General features: G+C 37.0%; 7 protein-coding genes across 7 annotated transcripts; 3 read left to right on the forward strand and 4 right to left on the reverse strand.

Annotated features, from left to right (window-relative positions):
* Window positions 1–291: 291 nt before the first annotated feature.
* Window positions 292–1,847, forward strand: BDF20DRAFT_815272 (nitrogen permease regulator 2; the record flags this gene model as incomplete). Its single annotated transcript, XM_053077065.1, has 6 exons — window positions 292–783; window positions 864–996; window positions 1,079–1,313; window positions 1,397–1,530; window positions 1,601–1,718; window positions 1,784–1,847. Coding segments are annotated over 6 exons (1,176 nt in total), but the record flags the coding sequence as incomplete, so codon positions are not given.
* A 2,081-nt stretch (window positions 1,848–3,928) lies between these two features.
* On the reverse strand, window positions 3,929–4,518 carry BDF20DRAFT_910984 (Tim10/DDP family zinc finger protein; the record flags this gene model as incomplete). The annotated part of the gene is made up of 4 exons (XM_053083767.1): window positions 3,929–4,009; window positions 4,086–4,169; window positions 4,261–4,356; window positions 4,447–4,518. The coding sequence occupies 4 exons, from the start codon at window positions 4,516–4,518 to the stop codon at window positions 3,929–3,931; spliced, it is 333 nt and encodes a 110-aa protein (XP_052939887.1).
* A 672-nt stretch (window positions 4,519–5,190) lies between these two features.
* On the forward strand, window positions 5,191–8,198 carry BDF20DRAFT_910985 (autophagy-related protein 13-domain-containing protein; the record flags this gene model as incomplete). Its single annotated transcript, XM_053083768.1, has 5 exons — window positions 5,191–5,325; window positions 5,412–5,567; window positions 5,631–5,884; window positions 5,981–6,313; window positions 6,398–8,198. 5 exons carry the CDS (start codon window positions 5,191–5,193, stop codon window positions 8,196–8,198), a joined length of 2,679 nt encoding a protein of 892 aa, XP_052939888.1.
* Window positions 7,826–10,594, reverse strand: BDF20DRAFT_337377 (uncharacterized protein). Its single transcript, XM_053075227.1, has 3 exons — window positions 10,302–10,594; window positions 10,118–10,226; window positions 7,826–10,027 (listed from the first exon to the last, which is right to left on the reverse strand). Exons 1-3 carry the CDS (start codon window positions 10,302–10,304, stop codon window positions 8,226–8,228), a joined length of 1,914 nt encoding a protein of 637 aa, XP_052939889.1. The 5' UTR covers window positions 10,305–10,594; the 3' UTR covers window positions 7,826–8,225.
* Window positions 10,595–11,092: 498 nt separating this feature from the next.
* BDF20DRAFT_910987 (uncharacterized protein) lies at window positions 11,093–11,351 on the reverse strand (the record flags this gene model as incomplete). Its single annotated transcript, XM_053083769.1, has 2 exons — window positions 11,093–11,229; window positions 11,312–11,351. 2 exons carry the CDS (start codon window positions 11,349–11,351, stop codon window positions 11,093–11,095), a joined length of 177 nt encoding a protein of 58 aa, XP_052939890.1.
* Window positions 11,352–11,518: 167 nt separating this feature from the next.
* On the forward strand, window positions 11,519–12,523 carry BDF20DRAFT_336769 (uncharacterized protein). Its single transcript, XM_053075226.1, has 4 exons — window positions 11,519–11,684; window positions 11,783–11,963; window positions 12,049–12,246; window positions 12,311–12,523. Exons 1-4 carry the CDS (start codon window positions 11,656–11,658, stop codon window positions 12,425–12,427), a joined length of 525 nt encoding a protein of 174 aa, XP_052939891.1. The 5' UTR covers window positions 11,519–11,655; the 3' UTR covers window positions 12,428–12,523.
* Window positions 12,524–12,619: 96 nt separating this feature from the next.
* BDF20DRAFT_905061 (uncharacterized protein) lies at window positions 12,620–14,268 on the reverse strand (the record flags this gene model as incomplete). Its single annotated transcript, XM_053083111.1, has 4 exons — window positions 12,620–12,859; window positions 13,099–13,118; window positions 13,337–14,007; window positions 14,090–14,268. 4 exons carry the CDS (start codon window positions 14,266–14,268, stop codon window positions 12,620–12,622), a joined length of 1,110 nt encoding a protein of 369 aa, XP_052939892.1.
* Between the last annotated feature and the right edge of the window lie 145 nt (window positions 14,269–14,413).

A 14,413-nucleotide genomic window follows, 5' to 3' on the forward strand; every position in this document is an offset into this window, starting at 1 on the left:
AGTAAGCGTTCGTATCGTATACTTTTCTCATCTGCTTGCTGAATTTCTTTTTATCAACTTTTTAACATCAATATACGATTGATCTTATATGCTCAAATATCAAAACTAGATCGGAATTATAACATATTGAGGACGTGTATGCTAGTGACTGATCCATAGCAGGGTGTTGAAGTACAGGTAGCTTGTGGAACATATTCGATTTCAAAATCAGCAATTAACTTGTGCATTAAAGTTTCACTGGTTTTCTCCACCTGACATTTTTAAGTCATTATCATCTATGAAAGCAAAAGCATGGAATTTCAAGGATTTCCTCGTATTCATAGTATATTTTATGCTGTCTTTGATATTATCAAAGGTACCATAGTCAAACATCAAGTACCTGAAGGAAGTATCACTTCTCAACTACACTCAACCACCGTTACTACAGATGTCACCAATATCAATAATAATAACAATAATTTCGCCATGTCACCTGAGTCTAATTCGTCTCCCGTAACGAATGATCCTACGACGACAAGTAACAACAGCAAAACACTTATCGACTTTGAAGCGATCAGCGGGTACATTATACCCAAGAAACAGTTATACAAACGATTAGTGACAATTTGTACTAAAGGATACAAAGTCATGGGCTGTCCAGTTGTACTTCACGATCATGAGCGTTATAAGCATTATCGAAACGAATTCCGGTTCAATTTATGTTTTGTGTTTGAACAGGATGCAGAAACGAGTAGCTATGAAGCTATTGTCACAAAACTATCACGTGTATTAGAAGGGCTTGAGGTAAAAGAAAAATGCATGAGAAATGATTTACAATCTACACCAACTTAGTCAATCACATATGTACTTCTGTTATAACTCAGCTTGAATGTAACTTCTTATCAAGCGAAGTTGGAGGAAAGGATTCTTCATCACAACAGCAGCAAACTGTACAAAACGTGATAGAGCAGTTGTTTGAAGACTTGAATAGCTATTGTGAATGCCAAATACCAATAAGTAAGACTGTTACTCCTTTTACTATAATGTTTTACAATAGCAAAGCTATATATATGCTTATTTTAATATCGTTGATATATAGACGAGTTCAACACTATTAATTTGAAATTATTTCCTACCTATCCTAATCCACAACAGGTTTATGACTATCATGTACCTGTATTCACTGTGGATATAAAAAAAATGATGAGCCGCAATTGGGATATTACGATACAAAAGATTGCCAGTTTGATTAATGGTGTTCACCATGTTAAACGCATTGCCGAATTGGCCAACGTAAAAGCAGAGTGGGCTAGACAAAGCATAGAACATTTATTGTAAATATTAAACTATGCATGGCTATTATATACTCTGCAGGTTGAAAATTGGTTCACTTATGAAGAATTTACTCTCTACATAGGTATTATGGCTGCGTGATTCTTATAGACATTTTCCAATATTCGAATATATACGTTGCTAAGCAAGAGATTACCCGTTTATTTGATCCTAAATATGGGCTTGCACAAGAGTGTAAGAAATATATCATGCTACCAGGTAGAACATAGAGGGATTGTTGATTTGCCCTGAAAATGGTACTCTAAACTAAACTGTATCGTAAGAATAGATGCGCCAGAAATCTCGGTAGAAAAAATATATGCATTATATTGTGGTCTAAAATATGGACTCACAGTGAAAGGTTGGATGGAAGAGCAACAGGTGGCATCTTTGAATATTGATGAAAGGTAGGTAGTTTCCTTTATGACTATGGCAGAAAATCTGTTGTTGATATAGTTGGAATTTTTTGCAGACGTTTCATATCCTTTGGTGTCATAAAGGGTCTAATATACAGAGTGCATAAGTATCCAATACTTACTTGTATATCAACAACAAATCAAGAAAATGATATTGAACAATTAGGGCTACCTTACTATTATGCGATGATAAATAATAGTCACATAACCAGTAATAATAGCAATAGTAATAACAACAGCAGCAGAAGCAATGTTATCATTGATAAGACTGCAAATGCTGCCACTACAGCGACGACTACAATTTTCAATCGGTTACATCATCAACAGCATCAGAGAAACCATTATCAATTTAATCAACTGCCGCAATCGCGACGACCTGTGATATTACATAAAAGAACAGGACAACCTATTCATCCAGATATTATACCATTTTTAGACGGAAAACACCACTATGATGCCATATGCACTGAATTAGAATGCTCATTTCAGGAATTAGATGAACAACTTGGATATAACATGGCATCACCTAATCAAGGAAACGTAACAACTGCCATCAAAACCAACACTACTGTAATTAACGATACAGCCAACAATAGTACTGCAAGAAAAGAACGAAGAAAGAAAATCGTGAATCCTAATTTAGTATACCATCAGAATAGCACGTCAGATGACGATGTTAGTAGAGGCAAACAGAAGCACTGTGATGACAATGAACACGATGTGATATGGAACGTACAATTCATATTCAAATGATTTTTTTTGGGGGGTTGGAGAGAAGAATTTGTACGTATTTTCTCTCCTTTGTAGAGTAAAGCTTCTGATATGATATTCACATATCCGTTTAGAACGTACGAAGGGCTGCTGCATGTTTCGTGTCGATTAAAGTGCAAAAAGGTTTCTGTTATTCCTATGATTCCATTCAACGAAATTCAGTATAAGGATATGATGGGCTGCGTTAATTGTGCTTTCGCTCTTATTCAGCAACGGTATAAAGGTCTATTCAAATAAACTATTTCTTTATATAACCGAAGCATTTGCTGCATTCTGCCAAACTATTGATCAAGTATTCATTAAACTTACTATGTCCTTAAGAGAAAACTAATTCTGAAAACCCCTAGGTTGGTTTGTTACTAGCAATAACATATTGGCCGCTCCTAATGCTGATACCATGACTATTGATAGATTAAAAAGGAAGCGGCATATTAAGAGAACCTGAGAGTACAAAGCAATGGGATTAAAAGAACGATCATCCCTACAAGAAGTAGAGTTCAGTTCAACTTTAGCTATCGTCATTAAAAAATAATCCTATTTTACAAATTTTGTCGCCAGTATTCGAGAATATGCATATAGGTCCCTCAAGTAACAATATTACTAAAGGTAGTCCTGGGGTAAATATTTCGCGATACAGACATTATTGCTTGGACAAAAAATGATTTTGATAAGGTTTGTTTCCTCTATATTTTAGATTATACTTCTATATTGTATTAGAAATGGCGTAACTTTCATGTGCCTATCGTCAGCATTTTGTTGAATGACGAGCTAAAGCCACTCCTAACTATTAGACTCTCCAAAGATTAAAACCTCAAACTGACTTTTCTTGTCATTCGTATACAGTTATCAATTATACTCAAACTCTCATGAATTTTTATGAAGCAGGCCATAAAATTGGTACACGAAACCACCTTGCAGAATTGGAATGGACGAGACTGGCAAATCAAATTTGTGAATATGCGTACACATCTAATGCTTTCTCTCCAAGGTAGTTTACTACATTATAAAAGGAGTTGAGCTATACTCAGGTCATGTGGACATTGTAATTCCATCGATTGGGTATTTGGGAGGGTAGGCAGACTGAAATGGTTTTGATTAGCGATATCAAGAATTGACAGATAAAGTAGCTACACTAGCGGAAGCTTATAGTTCTCTGGTGAATGATGAAATAGTTTTGCTGTTGAAGTGATATGAAGGTCATCCTTAATATTCAAAGCAGTTACTCAACTAGCACCAATTAGTACAAATGCTAAAGTGTTAAAGAATGGATCTACTGCATAATAATCCACAATAATTGCTGTTTGTCCATATTTAAATGTATAATTACACTATATTAAAATCGCATTACAAGCTTTCTAACTTTTCTATGTACAATAAACAGATCCGTACTGCGATAGACCTTGGTTAGTGTTGATATATATTGCTTCGAGCTATAACCCTGACGAAGAGGGCATGTCTGATGTCGTCCCTAACGATATGTTGGGCTGTTGTTGTTGTGTATTATTCATGAACTAAATTGTATGTAGTAGTTTAGAAAGTGATGTCCTTACGGGTATCAGCATTTTATTCTTCACAAATATTACTTACAGATTGACTAAGTTCTGCAAAGCGATTACTAACAATTTCTGAATGCTTCAAGAATCTATCAGCACATTTTTGAACACAAGCAGCCTTTGCAAATCAGAGAGAATCGAATTGAAATGTAAGCTCAATACTGTCTTTTCTCAGTAATTGATCAGGGGCTATTTTTCTTCCTCTTTACCTCTTTGCCTGTCACTGCTTTTGTAGTAAAATTGTTTGCACACTCTCGGAAGCAGCGGTCTGTTAAGTCAGTGAACAAATGAACAAAATCGGCCATCTATAAGACAACAGGAAGAATAAGGTGATATTGAAAGAGAATCAGTTTCATGAAGTTTTACAATAAACTAATAGAAAATAACATTATTACTTGTTTTCGTTCAAGCATAGCACTTATCTCTGCCTGCTCTGCTTGATTGAACCTTGTCGCATTCATCTCCATGGATCTGGAATTTAAATGATGTATAACAAAGAAGAGGGGTAAGGGGAACACTCACAAACACTGGAAAATCCACGGGTTTGGATACAGATGGGTTTTGAACGCCGCTGTCAGTCATGTTGGATCGCATTGATGATGTTTATCAATATGTATGCAATGGAAGGACTCACACAATGTAAATATACATTATTTTAGATGATTTCCCATTCTCAAATATATCTAGCTGCTCTAAATGACTACGTTTCTGTTGACATGATTACAGCGGTCGATGATAGTGATGATGGTAGCTTCACGTGATCTGAGGAGTAACACAAAAATAAAAGGTGCTTTTCCCTTGATCTTTTTTTCAATGCTTTTCCTCTCTTTTTGCATAGTTGGATTTGTTTCCTTTTGAATCACTGTATCATTCTTCTAAACCGAAGAAAGACATTGATTTTTAAAGACAAAAAAGAACAAAAGCTCGCTTAATTTATTTCTTTATCTTCTCCTTCTATTCAATTCGCCACTTTTTGTTTCTTTATCTTTTCTTTACGATCCGGCGTAGTTCTTAATCAACATATCAATAGCAGATATATCTAACGATACCCCCCATCAACGATTATATAGATAAAACAGTTTATGTGATCAAATATTTCTCTTTTACACTTGCAGTTTTTCACATTTTAACAATAGATTATGCATTCCAACTTTAATCAGCCATCTCTTCAAGCTCCCCGTCCGTCGTCATCTTCTTCCTCAACAACAGTTCCACAAAGCCCTTTTACATCATCCACAAGTACGCGTAACTCAAAATTAGATCAGATAATACAAGTAAAAAAGAAAGAAGAATATCAAAGTGAATAGAGACAGAACAGGCAAGGAACAGAAATTATTAACCTTACACAAAAACATTCTAGAATTTTTATACAAAAACAGCACAAATTATTATCCAGGCACGCTGCTCACCCAACGCTTGTAATAACTACAGTCTCGGTTTAGACATCAATAATGCTAAAAAGAGAACGAGTTTGAAAAGTTCATCAAGTAGTACTAGTAGAAAATTGAACAAATGGGTAAAGTAAGGCGCTTTGTATGTATAGGAATTTGGCAAACAGCAACTGACACAAATCAATAAGTTCAATGTTGCTACGGAAGATAGCGATTTGTTAAGAGAAGAGCTGAGATTTTGGAGAAATCTAGCTATACAGACAGTAGAAGAAACTCCGCCAATGAGAATCGATATTTATTTGGATACATCGCAATTATCTTCAACAAATAAATCATTGATGATAGCAGATGATAATCTGAGATGGAGTTATATTGATTTGAATAAGTCGCATTATCCTATTGATCGTATCTATTTGGAGTCATGGGAGCTATCCTTAAGGTCGTAATAGATTAATATCAATTTGGACACATATTTAAGGCATATATGTTGCATGAACGCATTACTTATTGGATCATGATCTTTCTTTTTTTTATATAGACATCCATTTCCTGATCATGCTGTGGATCTACCTAACTTGTATAAGCGATCTATTGTATTTTTTCGTGCTCTACATTCTTTTATTCGGCTACTACCCAGTTACGAACTGTATCGCAAAATACATAAACATCACTCCAATACTGCAGGTGATGATGATGCAATAAGGAATTTGTTGAGCATAGGATATCGACTATCCGCATCGCTACCGTCAGAGCAGCAGCAACATCCTGATGTGACGAGGAACGACATATCCTTAGAAACCGCTATTCTCAACAGTGATGCACGGAAACCCACAAGTAATTACGATTTCAATGATATCATTACGCCTATTGGGTAGGGTGTATAGGCACTTTTCATAATTAGATGTTGAAATGCTTCTTTCACTTACTCAGAGAATATTTTGATACATACACTTAGTACATTCAAATTAAGGGCCATTTATCGCCGTAATTGTGACTTCAAGATTGAGGATACAGAAAAGGATTTAAGCTCGCACTTTATTGACATGGATGAACAGTTTTTTACACCTACATTAGCAAAATATCAACAGCAACAGCAACAACAGCAATCAAGTAACAGGCCATCTACGCGTCCAGTATCTATGTTGAGCAACCGGTCTCCCCCAACATCTATTAACAGTCGATATTCTTCCTATGACAACAATGAGCAGCAGCAAAGATTAAGGTCAAACACGTCGTCCTCCACTACTAGTAACAGTAGGCGTGCCTCTGCTACATTCGTTGTTTCGCCTTTCAAATCGCCCTTTTTGTCATCTTCTCCTCAAGCAGATTGTATTTTTTCCGTTAGTAACATGAAAGGAGGAGCTAGTACTAACAATAATACTACCGCTGCCAGTCATCCCGTTAGTACCAGTACTAATGAAGCAATATTATCCAATACTTTGAGTACAACCAGTGGCACTATGAATACAACGCTTACTGAAGACGATACGAGTATAGATAGTAATAGTACAACATCAAAACCTATAGAGACAGGTACTGGCGGAGGAGGCTCATCATTTGGATCCCGTAAAATAGAATTTTCTTCCAGTTTTGAAAGGTATAAATCCACCTCCAGCGCAACAAAGAATCGGCTGATGTCCGGTTCACCTTCCAGTATCAGTATGACACGTCGATGGTCTCGTACAAGCGACCAAAACAGCTCACTGTACAGTTTTAATAGAACAGAACATGATGATGAGACAGATGAATTAGAGGATTTTGTGAAATTAGTAGGTTCCAGTCAAGAGTTACGTATGTTTAATCGTAATAGAAATGAATCGGCGACAACGACAGCTACGCCTTCTACTAATACTAAACACGAACCACCAGTATCAGATCAGAGTAATAGTAATAGTATGATAATAAGAAAGTCAATGCTACCCCATTTTCAGAGCCTAAGAGAAACACATGATACCTTGTCTGATTCATTATCTACCAGTATGATAATGTCGCAACATTATTCTTCACCGCCAGTACCGACGCCACAACAGCAACGTCAATTAGCCTTCGTTGCAACCACTACCGTTTCTCATCATCAGCCCACGATAACCTCACCTTTACATCCGAAAAGTCTTCCTCCACCGCAAACAACGGTAAGTGGCGGTCATCAATCTTCAATAGCGCCACCGAGCCCTACAAAGAAACAATTCAAACAAGATGGCTATCAACAAGTCAACAGCTGTGATAAGGATCTATCCGCTTACTCTACCTATCCCCAAGATTATCACCGTCACCAAGAATTGCAGCGTTATCTATCAAGGCCAATTTCGTTGAAAAATAGAGCATTATACCATAGAAAAGAAGATGACGAGCAGCCTTCTGATGAAATCAACAATAATAACAACTCATCATTGATGGACGATGATGACTCACTTGTTTTCAAAATGAGTGAATTGGACACGAACGAACCTTGCTCTTCATCTATTACTAATATATCTGCTACAGGTATACCAGAGATAAAAACAACCCCTCCGCCTCCAACACAACAATCACCCTCATCGAGTAGCAATTATCTAGAGCTTACTCCTGCACTAACTCCCCCAGCCCCTTTATTACAGCGTTTACAAACGTTATCGTCTGCCATGTCTGCCGTCATTGAAGAAGAAGAAAAAAGTAGTAGTAGTAGTAGTAAAAATACCACCAATACTTCATCATCATCATCTACATCGTCTTTAAAACCCAATAGCCCTTCATTACTGCCATTTGAACCATGGTAATCACTTTTTATTAATAATAAAGATTGCTTACTTCTGTATAATGTTTCCCAAACCATGTTCTTTTATATAATCCGAGCCGTACTCTTCGTATTCTTTTTTGGTTATAAAGAATTGTTCTTTACTTGCATCTTGAGCGAACATTGCTGCTCCTTTCCAGGCATCTAAAATAGGATCTTGTGCTCGACGAACAGTGATTTTAGTATCAACAGGATATATAGATTGAAGTGAGGCATGAATACGCTCTTGCAATCCCATCACTTTAGTATATCCACCAGTCAAAAAGACATTAGCCATCATTGACTTTTTGACTGTAGTCGAGTCGAATGATCTCACGATGTTTTGCACACTTTCAATCAATCCTGATTGATCCAAACCAATAATGCTTGGTTGGAATAGCACTTCAGGTACACGGACACGCTCAATATTCACATGCAATTGGTAACTTTGTTCTAAATCTTGGGGATCGTAAGTAGGATAAACGCCTCTTGCTAACAGATGCATTAAGGTATTAGTAGGCGAGGACTGATTTTCATAACGATGCTCTGGTAAGAACTCCGGATCATATTGTAGTAACAACGATTCATATTGATTCAATTCGGACAAATCTTCTTCCTCCTCGTCCGATTCATCTTCTCTACTGATTTCCCTGTAGATGGCCCAGTCCTCATCATCTTGACCGAAGGTGTCTTCGTCGTTGTTACCGCCGCGACGGCGACGTTTGTTTCCTGCCATGGTTGTAGAAGGCGAATCACTCGCCAAATTAGCGATATTCTTCATACGAATTTGCGAAGCGCGCGAACGACGATCCGATAATTCAGATGCCAATCGTTTACGTTGTTTAATACGATCCATAACACGTTGTCTCTTTTCTTTGATTTCATTGACCCACTTTTCAGGATCATTCAATCGTTTTTCCTCTTCCAAACGCTGACGTTCTTCTTCTAAAAGCCGTGCTTCTTCTTTTGCTTTTTTTGCTCTTTGTCGAGCGTCATAGTTTGCTTTCATCAGTTTTTGTTTGCGCTTCTCTTTCTTTCCATTCTCATCAAGTTGATCATCCGGTATATCAATAAGTGTCGTGATGGGTGGTTCTTTTTCCTCTTCCACTTCCTCAATGCCCAATTCTTTATTCCGTGCACGTTGGATTTGCTTTTCTAACTGCTGAATTGTATCGTCTAGATCGGCTTCATCTTTAAACCCCGTTTCTTTTAACTGAGCATTCCAATCTGATTTTTTCATGGTTCCTTTAGCTAGTTTGAGATTAGTGAAGGCTTCCAATTGTTGCTCACGCGCCACTAACTTTTCTAATCGTGATTTTGCAGCTGCCTCTCTCAATCGTTTCGCGTTTTCTTCTCGTTTCGCTGCTTGTCGTTCCAATTCTTCGATACTTTTTTCTTCAATGACGGGTGCTATAAATGGAAACTGAATGATACGGTCCAATTCTCCCATTGTTTCTTTCTTTTCTAATTTCTTGAGAGTGGCTTGATAGTCCTGAGCCACAAAGGTGTGTTGATGTACAAGCTCAGTAGCTTGAGCAGGTGTCATTTTGGTGGGAAACGTAGGGTATTTTAGCTGCATGAGTTTGAGCATATAATCAGATGCTTGGGTGCCTCCATAGGAGATACGTTTTGTTTTTGATAAGATACCCTGTCCGTTGCTAAGGACGGGAATGATGTGCGTTGTGTTGTTGCTCGAAGATATCACAAGACCTCCATTGTCTTCGCTATGGCTGCTCCTGCTACATTTATTGTTGAAATGATAACTGAACAATGAATCTATACCGTAGGCTACTTTTGGAATATTATAATTCTCAAATAATAACTCGTTTAACCCTACAAAAGAAAAGGTAACGTCTCAGGTCTTTGCACATACTGTATACATACTCTTTCTGGCCCTGCTAAATCTTTGATTTGCTTTTTTACTTGTTCTCGTATATTGAGGCACACAAGGTGTCTCCGTCAATACAACTGGGTGATTCACTGTAGATGTGTTTATGCCGAGTATAACAAATATGTAATCCAGAATGTTTTCCTGCATAGAATTTGATTGAAAATGATGGGTTTTTCTACACCAGAAATAGAACAGAAACTATTCTCTATAACTTACCATTTTCTCAAAGTCAGAAACTATATTACTGTCGAATGGAGAGCGTGCGTTGGACTTGCCAGCCGGATCTGCTAATGCATCATAACCAACTGCCAGAATACTTTCATTCAATCGACGATCCCTATACTTCGACACAATATTATCGAAAATGACTAGAGAGCAGAGCAGCAACACATGAGTAAACTTTGCCTAAGCATAAGTCGTTGTATATTGAGCTTACGGAATGGTAATGTTTCTGTAGCCCAACCAGCCCTACACTGGCTTGAACCTAATTAATAGATACAAGAGTTGTAGAAAACGTGTAATAAGTGAGCAAGAGCATATGATCAACCGAATCGATTAACAAAAGGTACCATTGTCAATGACGATGGGGGCATTATTTGCTTGATAAGCTTTGTAATCATTTCTAATTTGATATGAAGGCGCTGTATATTCTTTCTCTTCAAGTGTATAGTAACGTGGAATACTCGCTTCAACCATTTTAAATAAAGGTAATCAAATAGGAGAAAGAATTACAGAAAAGAGAAGCATGAATTTCTATAACACAAGCTCAGGTTTTTTTTTGTTGGAAAAGAAATCATCACTTTACTTTCGCAAGCAACGAAAAATCGATTATTGCTATCAAAAATTGAGAAGAGAATTTCTCTAGAGATATACTATCCATCTTGTTCATAGTTCATAAGATCTAGCTTATTGCTGAAATTTCAGTTTGAAGCTTTAAGTTTTTTGAGTAGATACATACAACCTACTTTCCTTAGAGGATAACTACCCTACAATACATAATGTTGCTTCTACACTTTTGATTGACGGTCAACTACGATAACTGGCGATAGTCTTTCAAGTTCTTTCATTTCAATTTCTGTCGCCGGACGCTGTTCCTCTATTTTATCTGATAAAAGCATGCCGACTGTTGCAAAAGCCATGCCTCCTATTACAATCACAATATGAAAAGCACAAGTTCAGTAAAATGGTCAAATTAGAGATAAGAAAGTCGTGTTCATATAGCGAACCTAATCCTAAATACATCCGAGTTCTGGGAGATAACGACATATAGGATCTCCATAAAGACTTCCTTTGCATAGTAGCTATAGTATAAATAGAATTAAGTACTCTGAAAGAAGAAGAGATATTGAGTTCTTTTCGACAGGCTCTCCTCTCGTTGCAGTGGTACGATCAGTGAACGTCACAATGAGGCTGCCTTTATATACTAAAAGGGAAATCCAATTCCTGCAAGAAAATTATCGAGTACCTTATCCCAGTTTATTGAGCTCTCAATTGCACAACATAGGATTCAACGCATGCCTTATAAACATCTTGATACATAACATAATATATATTCACAAAAGATACCGCAATGAGATTTTTTTCTTTTTTATCAAGCATGTAAGGATTAATCTCTAAGTAATATAACAAAGAGGAACAATAAACAGAGCCAATTCAGTACTAACTCATCGCCCTTTACTTTTACAAATCAAACGTAGTATTTATCTTTTCACCTTAATACAAGCAGAACAATTCAAAAGGACGCCTCCGTTTGGAAAAAATGCCAGTGATGTGTCAAAAAAGCTTGGAGATTACACTCACTCTCATGAAAAAGTAGACAAATCAACATATTCATGTTACCCTATTGGAGAATGTGAAATATGCTCACCATTAGAACAGGTAAGATACATCCGAACATTTATTTATGTTGAACTTTTCTATAGAATACTTATCTGATAAGCTTACACACTGGACATGATCAAAGAAAACACAACCTTATTGCGCTGACTATGGCAATAAACAAGCAATACGATGTGAGTGGAATGAGCCAGAAATCGGAGATAGTGGGCTTAGCAACCATACATTATCAACGTTCGATGAAGACGATGCGATAACTTTACCGTCTTATAGAGCTTGTCCAAGAGTGAGACAAGTTGAACGAGCACGATTTTTAAAGTTCGAAGTAAGACTGGACAGTAGAATTTTGAATACCATGAGACCTTTCTAATGTTCCATCAAAACGATAGGGCTTCAATTTCTCAGTGGCTGTTTTATCTATAATGGTCTTTATCTGGAGGCAAAAGAAGATGGCACATGAACAATACCAGAATTTGGCCAGGAGGATAGGCGTAACAACTGTGTAGAATAAACATAGAAGTTTCATAAGATTTATTAGGCTAAAAGGAGATTATCTATGACTATTCCAAACATTTTTGAGAGTGGAATATTATTTACAGAAGTGTTATATGAATAAGTTAATGATGGGGTAATCTATGAATGTGGATAAACTTGTATGATTGCAAACCAGTTACAAATCATTTTAAAAACATCTTGCTTTACGATTTCTTGTCCTCATCAACACCAGCTCCAGGAGATATGAAACGTTGGATGGTAGACAACATATCATTCTGCCATGACGAGGAAAACAGGAAAGAAGCATGATCTAATCCTTTCATGACGACAGTATTCACGCCATTACGGCTTAGATAGGCGTTAACGCGCATTGATTCAACTATATTGTCTTTTTCTGATAAATAAACCATGGTATTCTTCGGTAATTGTACAGAAAGCATAGACTTTGTTGTTTGCGTAATATCGTCATATTGCTGTTGGCTGCTCGCTTCTGCAGATTTAATAAATATTGCCGCTTGAAACCAATGAAATTGCCGTGCGATAAAGTAAGATATATATAATTCTGAAGAAGCAAAGTATTTGACTAAAGCCTACATTGTATATTTGTATCAATAATGGAAAAGTTTCAATGAAGCACTAAATAACAGATTAAACTTTACCTCAGCAGCTGTTTTCGGAGCACGGTATACAAAGTTGGTACAGCTGTTGGTTGTAGCATACAATAAGCAATAAAACAATTAGAAAATTTTTTGATTTCTCTTGTACTAATTGAAATAAAAATAAGATGAACTGCATATAAAAAACTTACACATCTTTATAATGCAACATAAAACAGATAGGGTCAACAAAGATGACACCAGCTATGCTTTCCGGCATATATTTCACCACCCAGGAAGTAACGGCTGAGCCAAGCGAGTGACAAATGAACACGGCGTCTTTCGAATGATGCCTTTTCAGCATATTTTGAAGATCACATACAGTCTCCTGCATGGTAGGCACATCTTCTGTACATTGCATAGACACATAAGGTAGTTCAACAAAGAAGATGGGTGCGTTCGTCTTTAGCAATTTTAGCAGAAAGAAGAAGTAGCACATTACACCGGCTCCAATACCATGTATAAATACTATAGGTTTTAGTGAACGATCACCATCACGAAACCAATAAGGTACTTTGTTGGGGCTGTCCTCCTTCATTTGACAATTTTCGGGGCTGCTATCGGCGCTGCGTCCTTGATTACAGTGACTCCATCGGCCCCGATTGTGGAATGCAGGTATCTGTTGTGGTTCAATTAGACTCCAAATATTTGACCGATTCTCAGGTCCATACTTTGTCAACTTCAAGACAAATTGGCAATAGAATCCAAATAAGCTGGTGAGAAACATGACCAAAGTATAGAAAGCGAGTGGTCGATGATAAGCATGTACAGGATCTAATGTGAGTCGATAAGCAACCACATTTTCGTTAAAGCCATCTTTAAAGTGTACATTATACTTGTTTTCGAAATCGTCAAGCATTGTTATCAAGTCTTCCGTTGCGCTTTCATCGTTTAGAACGTCTTCCATTGATGAGGCAAAAAACCCCCAAGAAAACCTTGAACATGAGGAAATAAGAAAAAACAATTTAATAAAAGATATGGATGTACTGACATAAGCAGTTACGGAAGACCATTTACCATTCTGCTACATTCTCCCTATAGATATCTGCAAATTTGGGATTCTTTGCTGGGTCGTCTGCTAGGTAGAACCAACCTGTTAACCAAACTCGAGGATCATCTGTGTTGGACACGCACAGTTTGTACAGCTCCATTCTTTCTTTGGGATTTGGTGCGACAGAAGGTAAAATACGCTGCATTCGGTTCTGAGTGATTTGGAAAAATATGTAGAATATGAGCTCGCATCCTAGCCAATAATGAATTAGGGTATCCACGGTTGAGTGTATAGTGAAGAGTTTTTTCTCTGTTGCGAAATAATAAAGATAGTAAAAAAAGGAAAATGGT

Source organism: Mycotypha africana (assembly GCF_025528875.1).
Source record: "Mycotypha africana strain NRRL 2978 chromosome Unknown BDF20scaffold_2, whole genome shotgun sequence".
Taxonomy (NCBI): Eukaryota; Fungi; Mucoromycota; class Mucoromycetes; order Mucorales; family Mycotyphaceae; genus Mycotypha; species Mycotypha africana.

What these genes read in the sequence shown, in the direction of transcription:
- BDF20DRAFT_337377 (XM_053075227.1), bottom strand. An exon ending in GCCTCAATATACGAGAACAA is followed by an intron (nt 10,028 to 10,117) that starts GTAAAAAAGCAA and finishes TTTCTTTTGTAG; the next exon opens with GGTTAAACGAGTTATTATTT.
- BDF20DRAFT_336769 (XM_053075226.1), top strand. Translation starts at nt 11,656, where the DNA reads ATGAGATTTTTTTCTTTTTTATCAAGCAT. An exon ending in TATGCTCACCATTAGAACAG is followed by an intron (nt 11,964 to 12,048) that starts GTAAGATACATC and finishes ACATGATCAAAG; the next exon opens with AAAACACAACCTTATTGCGC. An exon ending in CACGATTTTTAAAGTTCGAA is followed by an intron (nt 12,247 to 12,310) that starts GTAAGACTGGAC and finishes TCAAAACGATAG; the next exon opens with GGCTTCAATTTCTCAGTGGC.